Source organism: Myotis nattereri (genome assembly GCF_964212035.1).
Source record: "Myotis nattereri genome assembly, chromosome: 11".
Classification (NCBI taxonomy): domain Eukaryota; kingdom Metazoa; phylum Chordata; class Mammalia; order Chiroptera; family Vespertilionidae; genus Myotis; species Myotis nattereri.
The window spans coordinates 1,743,425-1,767,089 of NC_138086.1; the positions used below are offsets into that span (position 1 = coordinate 1,743,425).

Here is a 23,665-nt window from a genome sequence, read left to right on the forward strand (position 1 = left end):
AAAATCCCTCAGGGACAGCAGGCCCACAGCACGCGGGCACCTCTGCGGGCGTGCCAGGCGGTGCTCCCGGAGGCTCTGCAGTGTGTATGAGTTGCCACGGCTCTTGACTGAAGAACACATCTGCTAAATTTAGCTGAGAGCTGTCTGGCATTCCAGCCGACCCATGCATCAGGCGGACACATTTCTTCCATATTATGCCATAACCCTAAAAATACGGCCGCTTGCTCCCCGCAGCTTCCAGACACTGCCGTGACTCCCGCTCACCGCCACTGTCCCCTCCGGAAGGCCCCTCCCTGACCTGGAGCACACCACCCGCACCTGTGCTCTGTGTCCCCACGGGGCCCTTCGGGACGCGCCCGCCGGTGCCCAGCCGCCCGTGCGGGAGGCGGGAGAGGGCGGACTGGAGTGTCCTCGGACCTCACGTGGCTTCTTGCGGTTGCCGAGCTAGCTCAGCCATGGCTCAGGCAGTGTCTCTGCTTCGCTTCACGGTGAAGGCAGAGGAACGGCCGGCCCGGTGCGAGGGCCAGTGAGCGCTGTCCTCATGCGCGGCTCCTCCGGGCGGGGTGGCCGGGAGGGAGCAGGGACCGGGGGCGGACAGGACAAGGCCGGCAGGCGACTCGGATGGGATGGGGGTGGTGTCCGCGAGGACCGGCCTGCACAGAGCCAGTGTTCACACTGCCCGCTGCCCGCGCCGCACAGCCTGGCCCCCCGGGAAACAGCCGCCAGGCCCAGGCGGAGACCTGGCCAGCACGCGAGAAACAGTTCAGAAGAGTCAGGAGGCGCCATCGTGAGCCACGCCAGTCTGATTTCAGTGGAGCCAGAACAAAGACACCCTGGACTCGCCTGGAGGAAGGGCTCTTCCTCAGCTGGAGAGACTCGCCGCCCCCAGGATGGGGGGGCAGGCGTCCCATGGAAGGTGCTCGCCCAGGAGGGAGATGGAGGCCCGAACCAGAGCTCAGCCTCGCCAGGCGGGACTGCGCACGGAGCGTGTGCTGAGAGGGTGCAGGGAGGCCCAGGGGCTCAGCCACTGTGAGGGGACCCTGAGGGCACAGCCACCAGCGCCCCACTTGGACCCAGGCTCCCCTCCTTGGCTGGAGGCAAGGGAGCCAAAGCTGAGCCCAGAGCCCAGCTCTGGGGGAGCCCCACACTTTTCGGGGTGGCGTCGGGGGGAGCCGAAGGCTGGGCTCAGGCCTCTGGCAGTTTGTGATGCTGGGCCCTCGAGGTGCAGACCGGACGGAGGCAAACCTGGGCCTTCAGGGGAGAAGGGCTGTGACAGTCACCCCAGGGCTGGAGATGCTGGCCGCTGCCGCGTCTCGGGGGAGGGCGCCCCGGGCAGGACGTAGGCTCATGCAGAGTCCATGATGGGGACTGGACGGGGACTCAGTGTGGGGTCAGGCAGGGCCTCCGTGGGGGCTGGCAGCGTGAGGGGACCGGGAGCCCATCGCAGGCGCCCCTGCAGCCGGGAGGGCTGAGGAAGGAAGCAGCCCTTCCCCGCTCCCCACCTGGGGGTGGTCCTAGGGGGCGCATCGAATCAAAGCTCACACATGGAGCCCCGAGAGCGTCTGCCTGGCAACGCGGTGCGTGATGAGGACCCGCCGGGAGCCCGGACGTCGGGAGCCCACGGGCGCCGTCAGGCCCACACGCTTTCCGCACGTTCACACCCTCCCCTGAGCCACCCGGTGTCTGTGTGGCCTGAGCTTAAAGTGAGGCCTGGCTTTAGGAAAAGGACACATTAAAAATAGAGAATTAAGCATAGAAGTAAATGTTTGCTCAGGATGGCAAATAAGTCACAGGTTATGGGGCGTCGAGCCCAAGAGCCCTGGCTGAGAGCCCGCGGCCACTCGCTCTCTCCCCAGCGCGTGTTGCTGGCGTGGAACCCGGGGCCCGGCGCCTCCTGCTCCGGCTTGGTTCTGATCTGGCGGCTGTTTTGGGCCGGAATTTGTGCCGCAGGTTTGAGAAGAGGAGACGCCTCGGTCTGTCCAGTGGAGGAGAAAACAGTGGGTGTTGGGGTGTCACCTGCTCGGGGACGACGGGGCCTGGGTAGTTCAGAGGCCGCGTCCTTGGACAGTTGTGTCTGCGGAGAGCAGGCAGCAGCCGCCGCCCGACACACGTGCCGCGTGAAGGAACCAGCTGCTAGTCACAACCCCTCAGTCAGAAAATAAAGGGAAAATGGACAAAAACCTAAATTAGAATTTTAAGGACATTTTCCGAACCCTCGCCCGTCATCTGCTTTTCTCCTGAGACAAAGCTGGGAAGCAATGCAGCCAGGACGTCAAAGACTGACAGCTCCCCCACCCGTCACCTGGGCGGGAAGGCACCTCCTAGGGCTCCCACAGCCTCTCTTCTCTGCCAGGACCGAGTCCCGGGAAAAGTAAGGGAGAGGAGAGCACACATATGTTCACACTCACTCACCCACACAGTCACTCACACACCCACACGCTCACACACACACACAGTCACACACACACACACAGTCACACCCACACGCTCACACACACACACACAGTCACACTCACACACCCACACGCTCACACACACACACAGTCACACACACACACACAGTCACACACCCACACACTCACACACACACACCCACACACTCACACACACACACACAGTCACACACACACACACAGTCACACCGACATGCTCACACACACACAGTCACACACACACCCACACAGTCACACACACCCACACGCTCACACACACACACAGTCACACTCACACACACACACTCACACACACAGTCACACTCACCCACACGCTCACACACACACACACAGTCACACACCCACACGCTCACACACACACTCACACAGTCACACTCACACACCCACACGCTCACACACACACTCACCCACATAGTCACACTCACACACCCACATGCTCACACACACGCTCACACAGTCACACTCACACCCACACTCACCCACACAGTCTCACACACACACGCTCACACACACACTCACACCCACAGTCACACCCACACGCTCACACACACACTCACCCACACAGTCACACTCACACCCACACAGTCACACACACCCACACGCTCACACACACACACAGTCACACTCACACACACACACTCACACACACAGTCACACTCACCCACACGCTCACACCCACACTCACCCACACAGTCACACCCACACGCTCACACCCACAGTCACCCACATAGTCACACTCACACACCCACGCTCACACACACACACTCACCCACATAGTCACACTCACACACCCACACGCTCACACACACACACACCCACATAGTCACACTCACACACCCACACGCTCACACACACGCTCACACAGTCACACCCACACCCACATGCTCACTCACACACACATGCTCACACACAGTCACATGCTCAGACACACTCACAGTCACATGCACACTCGCACACACACACTCACAATCACATACATACTCATGCTCACACAAAAACACGCTCAAACTTACACACAAGCACACAGACATGCACATTCACACACCCACTCATGCACTCACACGCTCAAAAACATACGCTTACACAGACTCACACACTGACAAGCACACACACTCGCACACTCACACCCACACACTCATATATACATTCACACACACACCGTCACACACACATGCACACACACCATCACTCTAATGCACATTCACACCCACACACTTGTGCTCACACAAACTCACAATCACACACATCCACACTCAAACTCACCCCCCCACTCACGCACTCACGCACAGTCACACTCATGCACACTCACACTCACCCACTCACACACATGTGCACTCACACACACACAAATTCACACAATCACACTCACACACATACACACAATCGCATGCACATTCACACTCACCACATACACACGCACTCACACGCTCACACACAATCACACTCAGTCACACTCATACACAATCACACTCACCTTCATATGCTCACACACCACAGTCAACACTGACATGCGCACATAGTCACATGCACACACACACTCACATGCTCACACAATCACACGCTCACACAAACTCACACACAATCACACTCACACACATACTACAGAACATAGAAAGAGGAACATTTTCTTCCTCCCTGGTTTCTAATTGGAAATTGGAAATGGGTCATTGCTGTCAGTGGGTGGGCTTGGGGAAGAGTATGGGGTTCAGCCATGCCCCCCGCCTTTTACTGCTGGGTTCTCCTCTCTGCCTTTGGTATGAGTCACCGCATTTCAGAACCCTGTGGTCACCGGAGCGCTTGTATATTCCTGAGGTTAAAATGTTCACTTGGAGCTGAACATTTTCCTGTTGAAAGAAACATTGAAAGCACAGCAGGTGTTACTCCGGAGTGCAGACCCTGTGGGGACAGGGCTGGGCCGGGGGCCCCAGCCTGGGGTCTCCTGGAATGCCCTGCACACCCCTTGCTGTCCCTTCGGACAGACCTGCTTTACAGAACCATCCCAAGTCACCCACCGTGAACTTAAGGGAAAGGTGGTGTTGGAAGAGGAAATGTCACCTTGGGGTGGGATGGAGGTGGTTGGGAGGAGGGCAGCTCAGGCCGTCGGCAGCCGAGAGCAGTTCCTGAGCGAGCAGCGTCCTTGGCTGGGAGCTGCCCGGCCCCGCTCACAGATGCATGTCTGTCTTTGTAGATCACGTTCTATGCTCTGGTGAAGGCCACCTACACCCTGGGCTACAGCGTCTCTCTGGCTTCCCTTACTACAGGAAGCGTGATCCTTTGCCTCTTCAGGTAAGTAGCACAAATGAGCAATTCTGCGGGAATAGGAGATGGGGTTGTCCGTGTATGACAGCTGAGCCCATCTGGGGAGGAGAGGAGGCCACGGCCAGAGCACTCTGTGCTGAGCCCCGGCAGCGCCCGCCGTGCCGGAGTGAAAGGCCATGCCAGCGTCTATGGTTTTATTTCACTCTCCTGCACTCCTTCCACTGGCCTTCCACCGGCATTATTACCAAATACAGCGGCTGTGCAAATGCTGGAAAAAACAGAAGCAGCACTTGCCATTGGGCTGTCAGTGTTCCACTGACAGACACTGTAATGTGTTTGAGAATAAAAAGGTGGGTCCAGATTGCCTGGGTTCAAATCCTGGGTCCGTCTCTTAGCAGCTGTGTGACCTTTGGCACATTACTCAACCTCTCTGTGCATCTGTAAGCATGGGTTCCAGTGGAACCCACATGGCATGTGGCAGGCTCTCTACATTTGGCCTGTGTTTTCCATGTAGTGTGGCACCATCTAAACCTCTGCAGCCTCGTTAGTGGCGAATGGCATATGTTGTTTGTCAGGGTGTAGGGCAGGGACTTTGGTCCTACAACAGATGCTTCTGTCTAGAAAACGCTACCAAGTGTATTTAGGGTTAAACCCATGTCAGGCATCATTGGCATGAAGCAGAAGGAATGATATTGAGCTTATTTTAACAGGGTTTCGATCGTCACATATCTGATGACTTTTTGCTGAGATACAGTTCACATATTGAGATGAATACATGATATAACAAGTGGAACGTCTTTAGAACCTCACACACTTGATCAGATCTATGCTTGCCAGTTAAATAAGTGAATGAAGAATAGAGCTGCGGCATCAGCAAATGGCACTAAATGGTACTTACCATTTTTCAGGCCTCTCACCTATATCAGGTGGCTGGTAATTCTCAGAAAAAAACATGTACTTCGAAAAATGTGAGCAACATCTATCATATTCTAGTTCTTTAAAAAAAAAAAAAAGGCTGGTCCACATGAGCCTTTGTGTACTCTCTTCTATGTTTTACTACATATATGGATACATTTCTAAATCTTCATTGTTGAATGTATTACATACGTCCCCTTTGTCCCCCCATTGACCTCTTCCAGCCGTTCCTCCCAGGCCCTCACCACCCCATTGTCTTGTCTGTGTCCACGGGTTATGCGTACGAGCGTACAAGCTCATTGGTTGATCTCTTCCCACCCACCCTCCCCCTCCTTCCCTCTGAGGCTCAACAGTGTGTTCCATGCTTCCATGTCTCTGGGTCCATTTTTGTTCATCAGTTTCTTTTGTTCATTAGATTCCACATGTGAGTGAGATCATGTGATACTTGTCTTTCTCTGACTTAGCATAATGCTCTCCAGGTCCCTCCGTGCTGTTGCAAACGGTAAGAGTTCTTTCTTTTTCCCAGGCGAGTAGTACTCCATGGTGTAGATGTACCACAGGTTTTTATCCACTCGTCTGCTGCTGGGCACGTGGGCTGCTTCCAGACCTTAGGGGCTGTAAATGGTGCTGCTGTGAACATAGGGTTCAAATTCTTCAGCATAAAAAAGAAAGGGAAATGTTAGGAAAGGAAGCTGACTCAGGGTAACAAACTAGAAAGAAATATTTCCACCCTAACTGGTTTGGCCCAGTGGATATAGCGTCGGCCTGCAGACTGAAGGGTCCCAGGTTCGATTCTGGTCAAGGGCACATATCTTGGTTGTGGGCACATCCCCATTAGGGAGTGTGCAGGAGGTAGCTGATCGATGTTTCTCTCTCATCGATGTTTCTAACTCTCTATCCCTCTCCCTTCCTCTCTGTAAAAAAATCAATAAATATATATTTTTAAAAATAAATATTTCCCCTTATTTTCCAAGAGCTGAACAACCCCATGTTTTTGTCGTCTGTGGTTGCATTCAGATTGGCCTGTGTGGGGTGTTTACTGAGCCAGACTCCCAGTGTTTGGGAATTATCAGAAACATGGAAGTGACTCTTTCAGAGGCTGGAAGTGGCTTTATGCTATGAATCAGCCCTCTGTGCATGGCCATCGGCAGTCCCTGCTGTGAGACCTCTTGGTTACACAGACGCGAGCCGTGGCATCCTCTGCTGCTAACAGGGCCACGACTGCTAGAAACGGCTCCCAGGGCTGAGCAGACTTCAGCTCTGCCCTGGCCTGGGCATGGAAATGCTGTTCCCTCCCTGTCTCCATCTGCCGGATGGATCGGAGCCACTTCCCTGGACAGCTGTGGGAGAGGGGATTCTAAACTCCCAGAAAGAGAATTCTGTACTCTCTATCATAGCCCCACACACATCAACCTACCACCTCCTGGCTTTATGCAGAGAGAATGGGGGCCACTTCCCAGGTGCCTTGTAGGCGTGGGTGCAAGCACAGGCCTGGCCCTCGCTGGGGTCATGGCAGCGGCTGCCCTGAACGTGTCCTGTGGTCCAGGCATTTGACTTGACAGCTCTGATCCCCACCGGCCCACAGTAACAGCCGCGATCGCCAGTACGTCCTGCACGCTGTTTACAGGTGTTTGCAATGCAGTCCTCACGGCCTCCACAGCCAAGCGCGCCCAGTGCCCGGTGGCCCCACTAGCGGAGGAGGCCGTGTGCCCGTGCGGAGGCTGAGCGCGGCCTCCCCGCGTGGTGGGCGCGGTCTCCCAGTCCGCTCCAGCGTCACGGAGGAACAGGGCGCAGCCGGCTTATCTGGAAGCCACACTTTGCTCTCGTGTGTGTTGTTTTTAATATGTTTTTATTGATTTCAGAGAGGAAGGGAGGAGAGAAATAGAAGCATCAGTGATGGTAGAATCCCTGATCGGCTGCCTCCTGCACGCCCCCCACTGGGGACTGAGCCCGCAACCGGGCATGTGCCCCGCCTGGGAATCAAACAGTGACCTCCTGGTTCTTAGGTAGACGCTCAGCGGCTGAGCCACTCCGGGGTCCATCCGTAGATCCGAACTCAGAGGTGACATGTTTAGATGAGTGATGAGTGACAAAGGACGGAGCTCGGCAAATGGGATGTGTGTGCATGCTCGGTGACAGCGATAAACCCACACCCACTCGGTGGGAAGAAACAGGCGAGAGCGTGGGCAGGAGGAGAAAAGGAGAAGAGGCAGAGGAGGCAGTTTGGAGAGACGAGCGTCACCCCCGCCCCAGAAGCCCCGGGAACAGCAGCATCGCTGTGGGGACTTAGCCTTGGGGAGTTGGGCCCACAGCAGTCTCCTCGTGAGGGGCAGCTTCCGGGTTGCCCTGGAGACACCCAGAAAACTCACTTCGTACTCAGCGTCCTCACTGACGAAGGTTCCACGGAGTTTTGAGCCTCCGGGGAGTGCGGGGCTCCCGGCAGCTCGGCCTCTGCGAGCGTGCGCCCAGGGAGAGTGGACGCTGGTCGCCAGGAGCACCCTGCGGCGGGGCCCAGGCCAGCGCCCGAAGCAGCTCAGCCGGTGCCTGTGGTGCTTTGTCGCTCTGCGAATGGGTGTTGGAGTCATGCAAAGAGCACTCCTCTGTCTGTGGGTTCTCTCACCTCTTACAGGAAACCCATCCATCCTAAGTGCACACCTAAGATATGTGTTGTTTATACGTGTACACACTTACGGCAATGCTTACTTCACACGAATGCTACATGCACTGGTCGTAGACTATGCATGGGTTCAGTCTCTCTAGATCCTGCCCACTGATTTCCCAAAGTGGTGGCCTCAGCCATGCCCACCAGCTCGGGGGAGACTTCTATTCACGCCGCATCCTGTCGCCACCTCTCACCATCAGTTTTAAAACTAGCCGTCCAGGTGGGTCTATAATCATAACATAAAATCGTGTGTTAATTTGCATTTCCCTGTGGTAATGAGAGCATGTGTTTGGAAATCTTTTCTGTGCGCACTGTTTGGCGCTGGCTCGTTTGCATTCATGGTGTCTCTTTGTAAACGTGCTGTTAGGAGGCCTGCAGCAGGTCCTGTCCGACGCGGTGCTGGGAGTGTCTCCCGTCTGTAGTTCGGCTTTACACGCTCTTACTGGGTCTTCTGAGGAAGAAAAGTTGTTGGTTTTGACGTAATTCTTTGTTGGCTTTAGGTCGGTGCCCCACGTCCTGTTTAAGAAATCGTGGGCATATTCTTTTGTTATGAAAGAGACATTTTATTCTCACTTCTCATGGTGAGGTTATCGCCCGTCTGCCATTTGGTTTAGCGTGTGGCATGAGGCGGGGTCGGTCCTGCTTGTCTTTCCAGAGGCCCGTCAGGGTGTCCGAGCGCCCAGTGCAAACGGCCAGACGCTGGGCTGTGCCTGCGTCAGCACCAGCAGGCCCGACGCCCTGCTGTCCGCTTGTCTCCCCGCCCGTCCCTGCCGTCGACGCTGTGATTCCTGCGCCTTCACCTGAATCGGGATCCTGCTGGTGGGAGCCTGTCACCTTCCTTGTTCATTAGGGAGAGTTTGGCCGTTTGCACTTAGGTGTGAATTTTTAAAAATCAGCTTGTCAGTTGGCATTTTAAAAACCCTCTGCAGGGCTCATTCTGATGGCATTGAATTTATCGATCAGTTTGGATAGACTGGTTAGTATCTTTATAATTTTGAGTCATTCAATCTGTGATAATAATAGATCCTCCTATTTGTTTAATTTTCTTTCATTTCTTTCAGTAATGTTTTGTGATCTGAGGTAACGTCTGCCTCTCTTTTGATAGCCATTTGTAGGTATTTGTTTATTTTGTTTTATGTATTTTGTTAGATACCATTCCATTTCTTTTTTTCTTTTTTTTTAAATCCTCACCCGAGGATATTTACAGAGAGAGGGAAAGACAGAGAAATATTGATTGGTTGCCTCCTGCATGAGCCTCGACCAGGGCCCGGGCCGGGGAGGAGCCTGCCTGCCACTGAGGTACATGCCCTTGACCAGAATCGCACCTGAGACCCTCTGTCCTCAGGCTGACGCTCTACCCACTGAGCACACCGGCCAGGGCTTGTTCCATTCCTGGTTGCTTTGGGGAGGAGCTGATTTCTGCAAGTTAATCCTGCTCAGCAACCTTGCTGTGCCCACGCAGGGGCTCTAACATTCCTGCAAATTCACAAAATCCATGTCTGAGCATCTCCCTCCTCCCCACAGGCGGCTGCACTGCACCCGGAACTACATCCACCTCAACCTGTTCCTCTCCTTCATCCTGAGGGCCGTCTCGGTGCTGGTCAAGGACGACGTGCTGTACTCCGGCTCCAGCACCCTGCACTGCCCCGACCAGCTGGCCTCCTGGGTAAGGCCGTCCGGGGGGTCCTCAGAGGGAAGGTGGCCACAGCTGTCGGGGACCATTCGTTTGCTGGTTTCTCTTTACTTGCTTGTCTCTTGTGAAGAGAGGACAGTGGAAAAGAACAGAGAGAGAAGGGAGGCTGAAAATGGGACGAGGTAGAGGAGGCAGAAGGCAGGCAAGGAGCTGGGGCCACACATGCCCGCAGCTCAGGGTTCAGGCTACTGTCTCTGGGGGACTGCATGACACCTGCCATGTTGTGTCACCTTCCAGTGAGCTCTGTGCGCGGGCCGGGATGCGAGGGCCTCTCTGTGAGATGCACCCGCCGTCTGCGCCTCTGCTGCGTGTCCTGCTTCCTTACACGAACGCGGGGTGGGGGAGGGGGGGACGCTCTGTGTCCCACGGCGGCTGTGCCCGCCTGAGTGTGTGTCTCTGAACGGGACGTGCTCTCTTGCTCTGACGTTCCAGGTGGGCTGCAAGCTGAGCCTGGTGTTCTTCCAGTACTGCATCATGGCCAACTTCTACTGGCTGCTGGTGGAGGGGCTGCACCTGCACACCCTCCTGGTGGCCAGCTTCTCCCCCGGCCGCCGCCTCCAGGCCTATCTCCTGATCGGGTGGGGTAAGGCCGCCCCGCCCTCCAGCTGCTTGCCTGCGTGCCCGGCGCCCCTCAGCTGCCCACGAGCTCTCCAGGTCCTTGCTCCTGTCCCCTCGGGAGACACTGTGCTGCCCCATGAGGTGCCCCTCGGGCCACATGAGGAAGAGCTTTGCCAGGACAGCGAGGTCCCTGCAGCCAACGTCTCCAGGGAACCAGGGCCGAGTTAGGCTGGCCACGTCCACTGCTGAGCAAACCCGATGTGGGAGCCAGACAGGACCCTGAGGAGGCACACCTTTAGCAAGCCGGCCCCAACCGGGCTCAGGAAGGCGGTCAGGCCAGAGGACACCCACTCAGAGAGGGGCACCCCTCCTCCAGCCTGTGGGCACGTCTCCGTCCACCACACTTGCCAGGCATACTCACATGGGTCAGGCCGTGCAAGGTCAGCTTTCAGACATGTATGGCGTGACCGCCAGTGCGTAACAAGGAACACGCATGAACCCGTACGGGCTTGTGAGGAGTTTCTGCCTCATTTCCTGCGGACAGCCCTGGTCCTGGGCGGCCAGGCAGCGAGGGGCTGTGGGTAACGGGCGTGTTTCTGCAGGCATCCCGGCCGGATGCACGGGGGCGTGGGCCGTGGCCAGGCTCTGCTTGGAAGACACAGGGTGAGTGCTGGGCCTCTCGCTGGGAGCAGCACGGACGGTTCGCACTGGGCGCCACCTCCCGGTGTTGCTCACTGACCCCGCCTTGACCCACATGTCATGGGATTGTCGTGGGACTTGACCCACCCCTCGGGCTCCTGTGTGACCCTTGGTGTCACCTCTAAACATACAGCCGTGACCCCGCACGGGCCTTGGCAGCAGGAGGGACGGACAGGCCGGGTGGCGTCTGTGGGGAGGGCCACTGTCCTGCTGCTCCGAAGAGGGCGTCCCCCGGGCACGCGTCCTTGCGGCTCCATGGACAGACTCGGTGGCGATGTCATTTTCCTTCTCTCCTTCCTGCAGTTGCTGGGATACCAACGAGCACAGTGGCCCCTGGTGGGTGATCCGAACCCCAATTCTAATCTCAATTCTCGTAAGTAACCTGGCACGAGGCAGCAGCCGCCCTCGGGGGGGCCACACGGGCAGGGCCAGCCAGGCCTGCGCGGCCTGGAAATGGCTGTCCATCGGCCTTCCAGAGCCGCTCACAGGAGGGGCTCCGCCAGTCCTGGCCTCAGCGTCCCTCAGAGGGAGGCCTCAGAGAGCCTCCTGTGTCCTCCCGTGGGGGCCGCTGGGGCCACAGCCTGACCAAGGCCATGTCAGGGAGGAGCTGGTTCCGTTAGTCCTTTCGCGTCTCCACGTTAATTTACGTGCCTGGCTGCAGCCGGGTCGGAGTGCAGGATGCAGACAACAGACCGTGTCCGGCGGGACCTGGGGCAGCTCCAGGTGGGCAGGGCTCTGGCCCCAGCCCCGCCTCCGGTGCGAGAAATCGAGAACAAACGTTTGTCTCTTTTTGTGCAGGTCAATTTTATCCTTTTTGTGAGTATCTTACGGATTTTACTGCAGAAGTTGACGTCCCCAGATGTCAGAGGCAGTGAGCAGTCACAATATAAGTGAGTCTTGTTTCCATGGGCCCAGCTTCCCTCAGGGTCTCACAGCCTGGAAACCCAGAGGGAGGGGGCAAAGCCAGTGTGTGGGGGGCAGAAGAACGGGCCCCAGGCACGGAGTCCTGGGTCTGGCAGCCCGCGGTGGCCGGCCGGGCAGCTTGCCAGGGCAGGGCTTCAGCGTGGAACCTCAGAGCCCGCGCTGAGGTGTTTGCCACTGGCCTGTTTTCCATCTGACTTTTCTCCGTGGTCACACTGCATTTGTATTTTATGTCTATCTAGGCCCAGTGCTTGAACGCGTGCACGGGTGGGGTCTGGCCAGCTCACCCAGATTGGGCGGAACAGGGCCAGGCCTGCCGGTGATTGGCTGGTGGGCCCTGCCCCCGAATGGGGTGTGGGGGCCAAGGGGGGACCAGCAGCCTGGGGGAGGGGCCGCAGGGGGTTGGCCAGCCGCCCTGTCCTCGGCTGGGGTAGGAGAGGCTGATCGGGAGCGGGGCGGCAGGGAGAGGGGCCGCGGGAGGCTGGCCGGAGGTTCGCTGGCCGCAGTGGGCATCATAGTGACCGGTCACTCCGGTGGTCACGGCATTCTGGTCACTGGCATATGTAGACTCTTCCTCCCCCTCAGACCACAGGCTGTGCTGGCACTAGTGCCAGGCCTCACACTTCACAATGCAGATGATTCTGTGAATTCCTGACGAGAACCGGTGAGGGAGCCTGAAGTGCCCACTGGTGTAGTGCGGGCCCAGCCGCCGGCTGAGGTCAGGCGGGGGCTGGCAGTGCAGCTGAGAGCTGGGACCCTGGCAGCACCGCTGGCCAGGGTGGGCCTCACTGGTCTCCCTCCAACCCGGGGCGCGGAGCCCGATGGGGTGCACACCGCTGGAGCCGGAGGGGAACAGTTGTCACGAAGGTGGTGAGGGCTCAGCGCGTCGGGGAGAGTCCTCCAGGGCCGTCGCCGGGAAGTGCTGCGAGCGTGTGTACAGACACTGGGTGTGCCGGGTGGACAGACCGAGGCATTCCTTCTCTGCTGCCCCCCTGGCGCTGGGCTTCCCCGTGGGACAGTGAGGGGTCAAGGGGCGTCGCCATGGTCACACCCGGCCCCGCCGGCCCTCTGTCTGCAGGAGGCTGGCCAAGTCCACCCTGCTGCTCATCCCGCTCTTCGGCATCCACTACACGGTGTTCGCCGTGCTGCCCGCGGGCGCCTCCTCCAGATCCCGGCTCCTGTTTGAGCTGTGCGTGGGCTCCTTCCAGGTGCGTGCGGGCGGGGCCGCGTCCCTCCGTCCTGCCGCCCGCTGAGGTGGAGGCGCTGACCACCTTTCTCCCTGCAGGGCCTGGTGGTGGCCGTTCTCTACTGCTTTCTCAACAGCGACGTGAGTCCTGAGCTCCTCAGGGGCCAGTCCACACACGCGGGTTGTAAGGGGTTCCCTAAAGTCCCCCCAACCTGGACACTGCCAGCGACTGCGCCAGGCCCGTGGCCCGCCCCCTCCCCCACCCCCCCCACCCCCCGCCCCAACAGCCAAGGCCGAGCCCTCCCTCTGCACCATCTGAGCCCCTCCTTCTTGGCGTGGCCTCCCCACACCGAGCATCGACGACACCGTGAGCCCAGAGCGGCAGGGCGGACCCACCAAGGGCACCTGCTCCCTAAGCGCCTGCCCAGGGCGTGTCTCTCAGGCGGCCCTGCCCCCTGCTCTGTCCCGGAATGTCAATCATTTCCATGCTCCCTAGTGACACCTGAGCTGCGGGCACCTTCCCAGACTGTCCCATGGCCCCCCTTCCCCTCCCGTGAGGACCCACACTTCCCCACCTTTCTGCCAAGTTCCACGTCCTGAGTCCCCACCCAGCCACAGCAACGGGGGTGACAGTTTCGGCCAGGCCACCCAGCTCCTGCTCTTGAACCCCCCTCTCCGTTCACTGCTGCTGTGGCCCCTCTGGGCTCTCCAGTTCTGCAGAGGGCAGAGCAGGCAGCCGCCGAGCCCCCAGCACTGAGCCCCTCAGAGAGGGTGGCGACTGCCGGGGGGCAGGGGTGCAGGCAGGGCTCACACAGCCCCAGGCGCTGGGCCCTGGCCAGCCCAGCCCTGCCTCCAGCTTTCTCCTGCTGGTGTGGAGGGCCCAGCACTGCGCCTCCCAGAGCCCAGCCATGGTCACCTGCTCTCCCCGTCCTCACACCTGCCGGCCCCTCCACACCAGCCTCCCCTGACACAGGCTCGCTGGGGCTCCGCCCACACTCCCATGGGCCTTTGCTGAGGGTCTAGATTGCTGTCTGGGGTCCGGTGGGTCCACCACTGTCAATGGACTGACAGCACCTGAAACCAGCTCCCAGCCGCGGCTCCCACAGTCAGGACTTTCCTCGGCCCCGGGTCGATGTCCCCTTCCCTGTCCGCCCTCTCCCTGAGCCTGTCCCGTGTGTCCGTCTGAAGGGACATGGAGGGATGGCACCAGGAGGGGCAGAGGGAGAAGTGTGTTCTGCGGAGGGCACCCCTGCCTGGGTGCACCCTGAGCACCTCCTGACTGGCTCCTCTTGCTTTGCCCGGACCCCCAGGTGCAGAGCGAGCTGAGAAGGAAGTGGCAGAGCCTGTGCCCACGCCAGCCCTCGGGGTGGGGCGACCGGCTCCACAGCCTGTCCATCTCCAGGAACGGCTCGGAGAGCACCCTGCCCTCCCACCGCGGCTCCCACTCCCCGTCCTTCCTGCAGACTGAGACCTCGGTCATCTAGCGCCGGCCGCCCGCCCGCGAGCCGCAGCCACGTGGGCCGGGCGCCGGGGAAATCAGCACCGGCTCGGCACCCTGCCCTGCGCCGGCCCAAGTGGAACCGGCCGCCTCCTAACTGGACGGGCCTTAGATCGAATCCTCGTTAAACTCCTGCATTTACTAGTAGCTGGCTTTGCTCATCACGTTGGGCTGTGCAGATGGACCCGTTTTCAAAGAGGATAGGGGACACCGAGTGACCCTGAGCGAGATGTGCTGGCCCCACCGCTGTGGACGGCTCCCGCCTGGATGTCTGTCCTCGGGGAGCCGGCCCTGCAGGCCCGGCCCTGCCCCACCCGGTCCCCGGGCTGCGCTGGGCTGCGCTGGGCTGCGGACTCAGGAGCCAGCGAGGACTTCCCTGAAGCGGCCCTGCAGGCCCGGGGGACCCCCTCTCCTGCTTCGAGGCCACAGCCGCGGGGAGCAGCGTGCCCCCTCAAGGCGTCCTGCTTGAGGAGGCCCCTCAGCACTAAAGGGACACCGTGGCGTTACTTCAGGCCCCTCACCCAGCGGCCCCTGGCCATCGGGCAACACCAGAAACACGGAGAAGCCTGGTCTCCTCATGGACGTAGCCGGACTGCCCTCTGTGTAAGCGGAGAATTGTTTCCTGCGAGAAGTGTCCGGAGCACCTCTGTGCGATGCTGGCAGATGCGGCCCTGGCTGCCGGTCCGCCCACCTGGTGAACTTGGGGGCGCGTCTGGGGAGCGGCGGCCACAGGGCAGAGGGCAGAGGACTGTGCGACCACCCCCAGCCCAAGTGCCTGGCCTGCTGTGCGCGTCTTCACCCCGTTTACCACGCGGCCCCCTTAGCATGGAGGCTGTGGATCCTTCCCATGCATCCCAGACCTGTGAGCACGCGGCGACTGGGATGATGGTGGGAGCGGCCGGGAGGCCGCAGGGATGCCCCTGGGCTGCACCCAGACACCCTGCGCCGGGCCCCTCTCAGCCGTCCGGTGTCACAGACGGGTTTACCTGGAGCCGGGCTGCGCCCGGTCACCGGCTGGCAGTGTTTCCCTCAGCCTCCCCGCGGCCCACAGAGCCGCACAGGGCCTCTCGCCCGGGAGCGGGAGGGCGCTTCACTGACAGTCGGCAGGAGCGCGTGATCAGCCCCTGTCTCGTTTTAAAACGTCGTCAATGTGTATGTGGCCCTGTGCAAACAGCTCAATAAACCTGATGTCATATCTGTCCGCGTGTCAGAAGCCGCTCAGAGCCCGGGGGCCTCACACAGAGGACGGACCACCGCCCGCATCTGAGGCAGCGCTTGGACGAGGAGGGAGCGGTCGGGGGCACGCGCCCCGCATGGCCGTTGGAAGCAGCCCTGCCGCCCCCGAGCTGGTGCACCTGGCAGGGCATCCTGCTGGGCGGGTGCTCAGCCCTGGCCCTCGGGCTCCCGGTCATCTTTGGTCTGCGTGTAGTCACCCCTCCACAGAAGTCAAGCCTGTGAGTGGACGCAGGTGAACATGTATGTCGTGTGTGTGCACATCCGTATGTGTGCATGTCTGTGTGCAATCCGTGTGTGTGCATGTCTGTGTGTGCACATGCGTGTGTGTACATGTGTGTGTGCATGTCTGGATGTGCACATCCATGTGTGCATGTCTGTGCACATGCATGTGTGTGCACATCTGTGTGTGCGCATGCCTTGAATAACCCCTAACCTCATTTCTGCCAGAAGCAGAAAAAAATCTATTTCTAAAAAACTCCATGCCCAACCAAACTGCTTCATTTCAAATTGAATAGTGCCCGCTGCTAAAACTTAAATGGTCAGGAGAGGGTTAGATGTGAGTGGATGGAGCAGCCGCTGTGATTTCCCCAAGAGCAAAGCAGGTGGGAATAAGGAGAGAAGGCGCGGTCCAGCCTCGCTCCGGCCCCTGCTGATCAGCACTGTGTGAGCAGGAGGCACCTGGTGGCGGGCAGAGCGGGCAGCCTGGCGCCCTGCTCATAGGAGTGGCAGGTGGTTGTGGCTTTGTCTCCACGTTACCGATTGTACCGAAGAGGCTCACGCCTCAGTTACTACCGAGAGGGGGGACACGCTGAGTCCGCCCTGCCACCCGCCTCCCTCGGCAGGTAAGTGCTGCGAGTGACCACACTGCTCCCAGGGCGTCCCTCGACATCCGTGCAAACCTCTCCCTCTGTCCCTCTCCGTATCCTTTTTCTTCATGGAAATTAGGTCATGTTGTATAGAAATTTCGGCAACCAGCTTTCTCAGTTAAGACGAATGGTGTGGGCCGTGCCTGCACCGGCTGCTCTGCTTGTAACAGCGGCACAATATTCCACAGGGACTCGGCTGCGCCCCGTCCCGCCCGCTCTGCCCGCCCCGGTGACAAACATCTGAGTTGTTTTACCAGTGCTTTGCGTTGGCCCACCTGTTCCCACAGAGCAAGCCCGGAAGTGGACCCGTCACTGGGCATAAGCGTGGGCTCTGGGCGGTGCACCACCCCAGGCTGCAGTGGCTCCTCACCCTGACACCGCGCCCTGTCCCCGCACACGCGGCCGCCATCTGCAACCCTGAGGCATGGAGCCTCCCAACGCAGCCTTCGCTCCAGCTCTGGCCTAAGGATTAGCCAGGGGTGGGCAGACTTTTTGATTCGAGGGCCACAATGGGTCCTTAAACTGGACCAGAGGGCCGGAACAAAAGCATGGATGGAGTGTTTGTGTGAACTAATATAAATTCAAAGTAAACATCATTACATAAAAGGTACGGTCTTTTATTTCAATAGTTTTATTCATTTAAACTGCCCGCGGGCCGTAGTTTGCCCACGGCTGGATTAGACTAAACTGAGCCCCACCTGCTGCAGGTTCTCTTCCTGGGAAACGGGACGCAGCTCAGAGAGGCTGCGACGTGCGTTCTCGCTGGCCCCCGGCCGGCACGCTTCGCTGTGGACGTTACAAAGGATTGAGGGCGCCTTTTATATGAAAGTGTCCTTGGGAAGATGGAAAGAAAAAGACTCTCGCTTCCTTTATCTTCTGAAAAGGTTCAGCAAGGACAGTGGGGAGGAGGGTGGAGGGGCGGGGGCGCCTCCCGCTGGAAACAGCGCCGCCCGCACAGCAGGCCCAGCAGGGGCACCGAGCCATTGTTGGGATCTTTTCTGAGCCGACGTCCAACACCTGGAACCGAGGAACAAGGAAATAAACTGTGGTGACGTGGTCAGAGCAGTGGAGACTGGCAGGTCAATCTCTCCTTTTGAGGTTAGGGTTTCTCACATGTTGTGCTGCTTGAATCTAAGAAATAGCACAAAAACTCAGGCTTTCGTGGTTTAAATCATTACAATTATGTCTCTAAAATATGCAAGGTTGGTGATTTTCAAATAACATAATTCCAGTCCTCTCAGATATACTAGTAAAAACTGTCACACCCAGGAGTCCCCTTACAGAGTGGCTCACAATTCTGCAGGGGTTTTGTTGTTATGGTTAATCCTCACCCAAGGATATTTTTTTCTATTGACTTTTTTTGAACTATATTTTTATTGATTTCAGAGAGGAAGGAAGAGGGAGAGATAGAAACATCAATGATGAGAGAGACTCACTGATTGGCTGCCTCCTGGATGCCCCCCACTGGAGATGGAGCCTGAAACCCCTACATGTGCCCTGACCAGGAATCTAACTGTGACCTCCTGGTTCATAGGTCAATGCTCAACCACTGAGCCACACTGGCTGGGCTTCCATTGATTTTTAGAGAATGTGGAAAGGAGGAAGAGAGAAAGAGAGTGAAACAGCGGTGTGAGAGACACATTGCCACACACCACAACCCAGACTGGACCAGCCTGCAACCCAGGTGCGTGCCCTTGACCAGAAATGAAACCTGGGAGCCTTCAGTGTGCAGCCAACCTCCAACCTCTGGGCCCCGGCCAGGACAGCGCTGCAAATTTGACAGAGCAAGTTCCCCCAGGGAACCAACCTGCAGCGAAACCTTGGCTCCACCTGTTCTCAGCTCTGCAGAGGCCGAGACGTGTCCGGCACGGTCTGCACGTCTGTCCGACGCACACAGGAGGCGTGGCTGGCGCTCCCGGCGCTCAGGTGCCCACCTCCTCAGGAGGGGCGCCGTCCCACCGTCTCCCCCTCCTCCAGGGCCCGCGGGTCGCTCCAGGCTTGTGGGGAGGCCTGGCAGGAGGAGGGGGATGGGGGCCTCCCTGGGGGGGATGGCAGTTAGCAGATGGCACAGGAGACAGCGAGTCTCCCACAGACAGTGGCCTCGTGTGAGCAGAAAACACAAGTGGAAGACTTGCGTGCCTTAGTTCCTATGATGCTGGGCTTTGCTCTGTGGGTCACGGGGAGCGCTGCCTGGGTCCGAAGCGGCGGGTCATGGGTCGACTGGCACATCGGGCTCGCTGTGTGTCTCCTTACCTGTCCGTGTGTCCGTCTAACCTTGGGCTGCACATGGCCTTGCAGGAGACAGGCCCGGGATCAGCCAGGAAAGAAGGGCTTCAAGGAGAAGGTCTGGGGCTGAGGGGTCACAGGTCTGGCGGCTGGGGTCCTGGGGCCGCGCTCGCCTCAGCAGCCAGGCAGCCCAGCACTGGGAGCAGGGGAGCCGGTGGGCCTGGCGAGCGCCCAGGGCCTGGAGGCGGCAGGGCGTTTGCACGGAGAGGCCCGCAGCCGCAGGACAGGTGCAGCGGCCGGGCCGGCACTGTTCACGGGTGGAGACCCTGGGTTTGCTGACCACAGGCCAGACCACAGCTGTGGGCCTGAGAGGCGCTGCGAGCTCAAGCAAGGAGGGACATACCCACTGACCCCCAGGCCAGGACTATTATGCTTTGGGCTTATTTTCTTGAAAAATACATTGGAAAGTATTTAATTCTATCAGAGAAAAAAACTAATTTAAAATGAAGAGACTCCTATTTGTCCAGCAAGTGGCTTGGGCTCCTCGCAGAGGTGTGGTTGCCATAGCAACCAGCATGGTGCCTGCCTTCTCCCTCAGGGAATCTCTGCTTCTGTTCTGACCAGGTCTGTTCATGGCTGGTTCTGTTCAGCACCGCCAACGTCAAAGGAAGCACCTTCCCAGCCAAAACGCCCCCCCCCCCGCCCTCCCCCCCCCCCCCCGCCCCGGTCCCTCGTAACCAGCCACCGAGGGTGAGGTGGGCCGCCCCTCAGGGTCCGAGCTGCTGGACTGGAGCCCTGGGCAGACCTGGCTGGGGTCAGCGGCCCAGGCCCGTCAGGCCAGACGTCTCCTCACTCAGGCTCATCGCCATAGGCCCCAACTCCAGGCCCCGCCAGCCATCTGGGGGCTGGGCTGCGAGTGTGCGGAGGGACTGAGTGCTCCCCGAAGCCAGGCCTCCCGGTAGCCCACACGAGGCCCCGCCCCTACCAGGTGCTCATGGTGCCTGGCATCGCCAGCAGGGTCTTGAGGCTCCTTGGAATGGGGAGGGAAAATGATAAAAATTCATCCTTAAAACCAAAAAGGAAAAAAGAATGAACAGATGCTAGTACTTCACATTGTAGATAATATAAATCTCAGAGCGATTGAAGAGTTAAAATACACTAAAACCAAAACCAGAGATATTCGGAGGGGTGGGCCTAGGAGAGAAGGTAAGTCCTTCTTTCCTGAGTTGAGAAAGGTCTTCACCACACAAACGCTTCACCGCCCTGCACAGCGATGAAGGCCGCACACTGAACAATGGCGGAGAGAGCAGAACAATCTGTGAGGGCTAAGAAAAGGAGTTGCTGTTCCTGAGGCCCGTCCACGAGGGAACGCCCGGCTCCTCGGGAAGGAGCGACTTACACGGAGAGCCACGCCGCCCTCAGGCACGCAGCACTGCTGCCCGCTCCGGATGCCCACGCGCTCCATAAGACCTGGCGAGTGATGCTGGGTTCTGCCGCGCGTCCCAGGGCGGGAGTGGTGCTGACAGGATGCAGCTGGTCCAGAATTTCAAGGGAGCAGCTCAGTGAACACAGCAATGACTAGGAATGCTGTGGCCTCTGAGGAGACACTCACTCAGAACCTGTCCCGGGAGGCAGCGCAGCGTGAGCCCTAACTCTCAACTCCACCCCAACACGCCCACTTACTGGGGTGCAGCTTGACCAAAGACATTTATGAATTTTTTATGATAAAAGATAATATTTAGGAGATTAAGTTTTTAAAAGCACTCACATTGTATCTAGAATCCTTTGTTCATATAAAATGCATTGCAAATACCAAAAACAAATACACAAAAAGTTAAAGGGATTCTCCCTGGGGAGGGGTATTATTCGTTCCCATGATGCTCCTCCTCTTTCTAAGATGTAAGTTCCCGAACCATGTGCTCAGCGGTTGAGCTGCGAACTATGAACCAGGAGGTCACAGTTTAATTGCTGGTCAGGGCGCATGCCCAGGTCCCCAGTAGGGGGCGTGTAGGAGGCAGCTGATCAACGATTCTCTCATCATTAATGTTCCTAACTCTCTCTCTCTACCTTTCTCTCTGAAATCAATAAAGATATATTTTAAAGAATAAAAATTAAAATGTAAGTGCCTTCCATGGAAGAGGCAAGGTCCTTGAGCTCTGGGAACAGAAAAGTGGACAAAACCAAGAGCCTGCTGTGCTGGGCTGCATATCTGGTACTTTGGCCAGACAGGTCATATTGTGTTGTCTGTTCCTAAAACACATAGATAGGAAGGTACTGACACCAGGCCAGGCCTTGAGATATGGTCTCATGGCCCCTTCCCAGCACGCAGGCCTTCTTTCTCAGAAGGCCCGGAAGTCTCATTCCAAATTTGGGGGACAAAGGACTGGAAAAAGTATAAATAAAGAGAGTTTCCTCCATACTGGGGGCCCAGAATTTGAAAGACACATTTTTCTCTGGGCCTCCACAATATCCTATCTAATAAAAGAGAAACATGGTAATTAGCGTACGACCGCTACCCTTCCCATTGGCTAATCAGGGTGATATGCAAATTAACTGCCAGCCAAGATGGCAGCCGGCAGCCAGGAAGCTGGAAGCTAACATGAGGCTTGCTTGCTTCAGTGACGGAGGACTCCAACGTTCCCCGCCTGCCGCTGCCGGCCTCTGAGCTGCAACTCTAAGCAACTATGTTTCAAATATAGAAGCTAAACAAAACCCCAGAAACCTGCTTTAGTTGCCGGGCTTCAGCCAGCAGGATAGCAACATTGTTTCAAATACAGAAGGTAAACAAAGGCCAGAAACCTGCTTTCAGCAGCGGAGGCTTAAGAGCTGGAGCCTCAGAGCTAAAGCTGGCCCAGAATTTCAAAAAAAAAAAAAGAAAATAAGGAGCGGTTGGGAGCTTCAGTCACCCACCAGCCTGAAAACAGCCCTCAGCCCCTCACCCAGACTGGCCAGGCACCCCAGTGGGGACCCCCCACCCTGAAGGGTGTGTGACCAGCTGCAAACAGCCATCATCCCCTCACCCAGGCTGGCCAGGCACCCCAGTGGGGACCCCCACCCTGATCCAGGACACCCTTCAGGGCAAACCAGCCGGCCACCACCCGTGCACCAGGCCTCTATCCTATATAGTAAAAGGGTAATATGCCCCCCGGCACCGGGATCAGCGGAGCCGCGAGGCCTCCCGGCACAGGGATCAGTGTGACAGGGGGCAGGGCCCAAACCCCCTGATCGCCCTGCAGCTCTGTGTGACAGGGGGTGGGGCCACAACCTCCCTATCCGCCCTGCTCTGTTCCTGATAGGGAGGTGCTCCCCAACCCCCTGATCGGCCCTGCTCTGTGTGTGACAGGCTGCGGCGCCCCAACCCCCTGATCGCTCTGCGGCTCTGTGTGTGACAGGGTGCGGTGCCCCAACCCCCCCCCCCCCCCCCCGACGGGCCCTGCTCTCTGTGTGATGGGGTAGAGCCATAACCTCCCCATCGGCCCTGCCATGAGTGTGACAGGGTGCGGCACCCAAACCCCTGATCCGCCCTGCTCTGTGTGTGACAGGGGCGGTGCCCCAACTCCCCTGATGGGCCCTACTCTGTGAGTGGCAGGGGGGAGCTCCTCAACCCCCTGATTGACCCTGCTCTGTGCGTGACAGGGTACGGAGCCCCAACCCCCCTGATGGGCCCTGCTCTGTGCGTGACAGGGGGTGGCACCGCAACCTCCCCATCGACCCTGCCTTGAGTGTGACAGGGGTGGCGCCCCAACTCCCCAATCGGCCCTGCTCTAAGCCCGACCAGGGGCTGCACCTAGGGATTGGGCCTGCCCTCTGCCACCCGGGAGCAGGCCTAAGCCAGCAGGTCGTTATCTCTTGAGAGGTCGCAGACTGCGAGAGGGCACAGGCTGGGCTGAGGGACCCCCCCCCCTTCCCCTGGAGTGCACAAATTTTTGTGCACGGGGCCTCTAGTTTAATATAAAATGTAACTCCTATAGTCTGGGCTGCAGTTCAGCCTCTGCTTCGGCAGGGTGCTGTAACTGTAGTCAGCTGGCCAGCTTAATAAAGGCTCTTAAATTTAAATTCTGACTTGGAGGTCTATCTTGCTGAGTGAACCCACAACATTTGGAGGCCCCAGCGAGATCCCGGCAGGGGTGAGAGGGACCCCCTATTTAAGGCAGGAGGCTCTCCCCCATTTATTGCCGGGCACGCAGCGAGATACCCCACATCCCTGTGGGGAACGACTACCAAGGAGGCCTCCAGTCTCCGTCCCGGGTTCCAGGGAGGCGGAGGAGACTCCACCCAAAACTTTCAATTCAGAAACCGAGCCACCTGGACTCTCAAGAGAGGTAAGGAAGACCGGTCGTTAATCTGGAATTGGGACGTCCCACGGAAGGACCTATACGGAGGGCTGGACGCAGCAGTACTCCTGGTCCTGACCCGCGGCCACAACGGTGGCCAGGGTCTCTGGTTCGTGCGGCTGTAGGCTGCACCGGGTTTGTCTGTCTGGTGTTTGTTGT

At 58.3% G+C, this 23,665-nt stretch overlaps 2 protein-coding genes across 6 annotated transcripts in view; one reads left to right on the plus strand and one right to left on the minus strand.

Annotated features, from left to right (window-relative positions):
* The window catches only part of VIPR2 (vasoactive intestinal peptide receptor 2), a gene marked incomplete at both ends in the record, with an annotated part of 29,806 nt that extends 14,976 nt beyond the window's left edge, over nt 1-14,830 (plus strand). Inside the window, 9 exons of the mRNA XM_081101855.1 lie at nt 4,642-4,739; nt 9,814-9,955; nt 10,415-10,565; nt 11,143-11,203; nt 11,543-11,612; nt 12,038-12,129; nt 13,239-13,368; nt 13,446-13,487; nt 14,657-14,830. Of these exons, the coding sequence (XP_080957981.1) occupies nt 4,642-4,739; nt 9,814-9,955; nt 10,415-10,565; nt 11,143-11,203; nt 11,543-11,612; nt 12,038-12,129; nt 13,239-13,368; nt 13,446-13,487; nt 14,657-14,830 (960 nt within the window). The remainder of the gene's footprint in view (nt 1-4,641; nt 4,740-9,813; nt 9,956-10,414; nt 10,566-11,142; nt 11,204-11,542; nt 11,613-12,037; nt 12,130-13,238; nt 13,369-13,445; nt 13,488-14,656) is intronic.
* DYNC2I1 (dynein 2 intermediate chain 1) overlaps nt 6,222-23,665 on the minus strand; it is a 98,559-nt gene continuing 81,115 nt past the window's right edge. For 2 of the 5 annotated variants that reach the window (XR_013996564.1, XM_081101854.1), the window contains one exon: nt 17,544-17,963. Coding sequence is in view for 1 of the 5 variants with exons in the window: in XM_081101854.1 (XP_080957980.1) it covers nt 17,816-17,963 (148 nt within the window). In the remaining 4 variants the exon portion in view is untranslated. Of the gene's footprint in view, nt 6,280-17,543; nt 17,964-23,665 lie in introns of those variants that run through there. The other 3 variants (XR_013996565.1, XM_081101851.1, XM_081101853.1) reach the window with 2 other exon arrangements.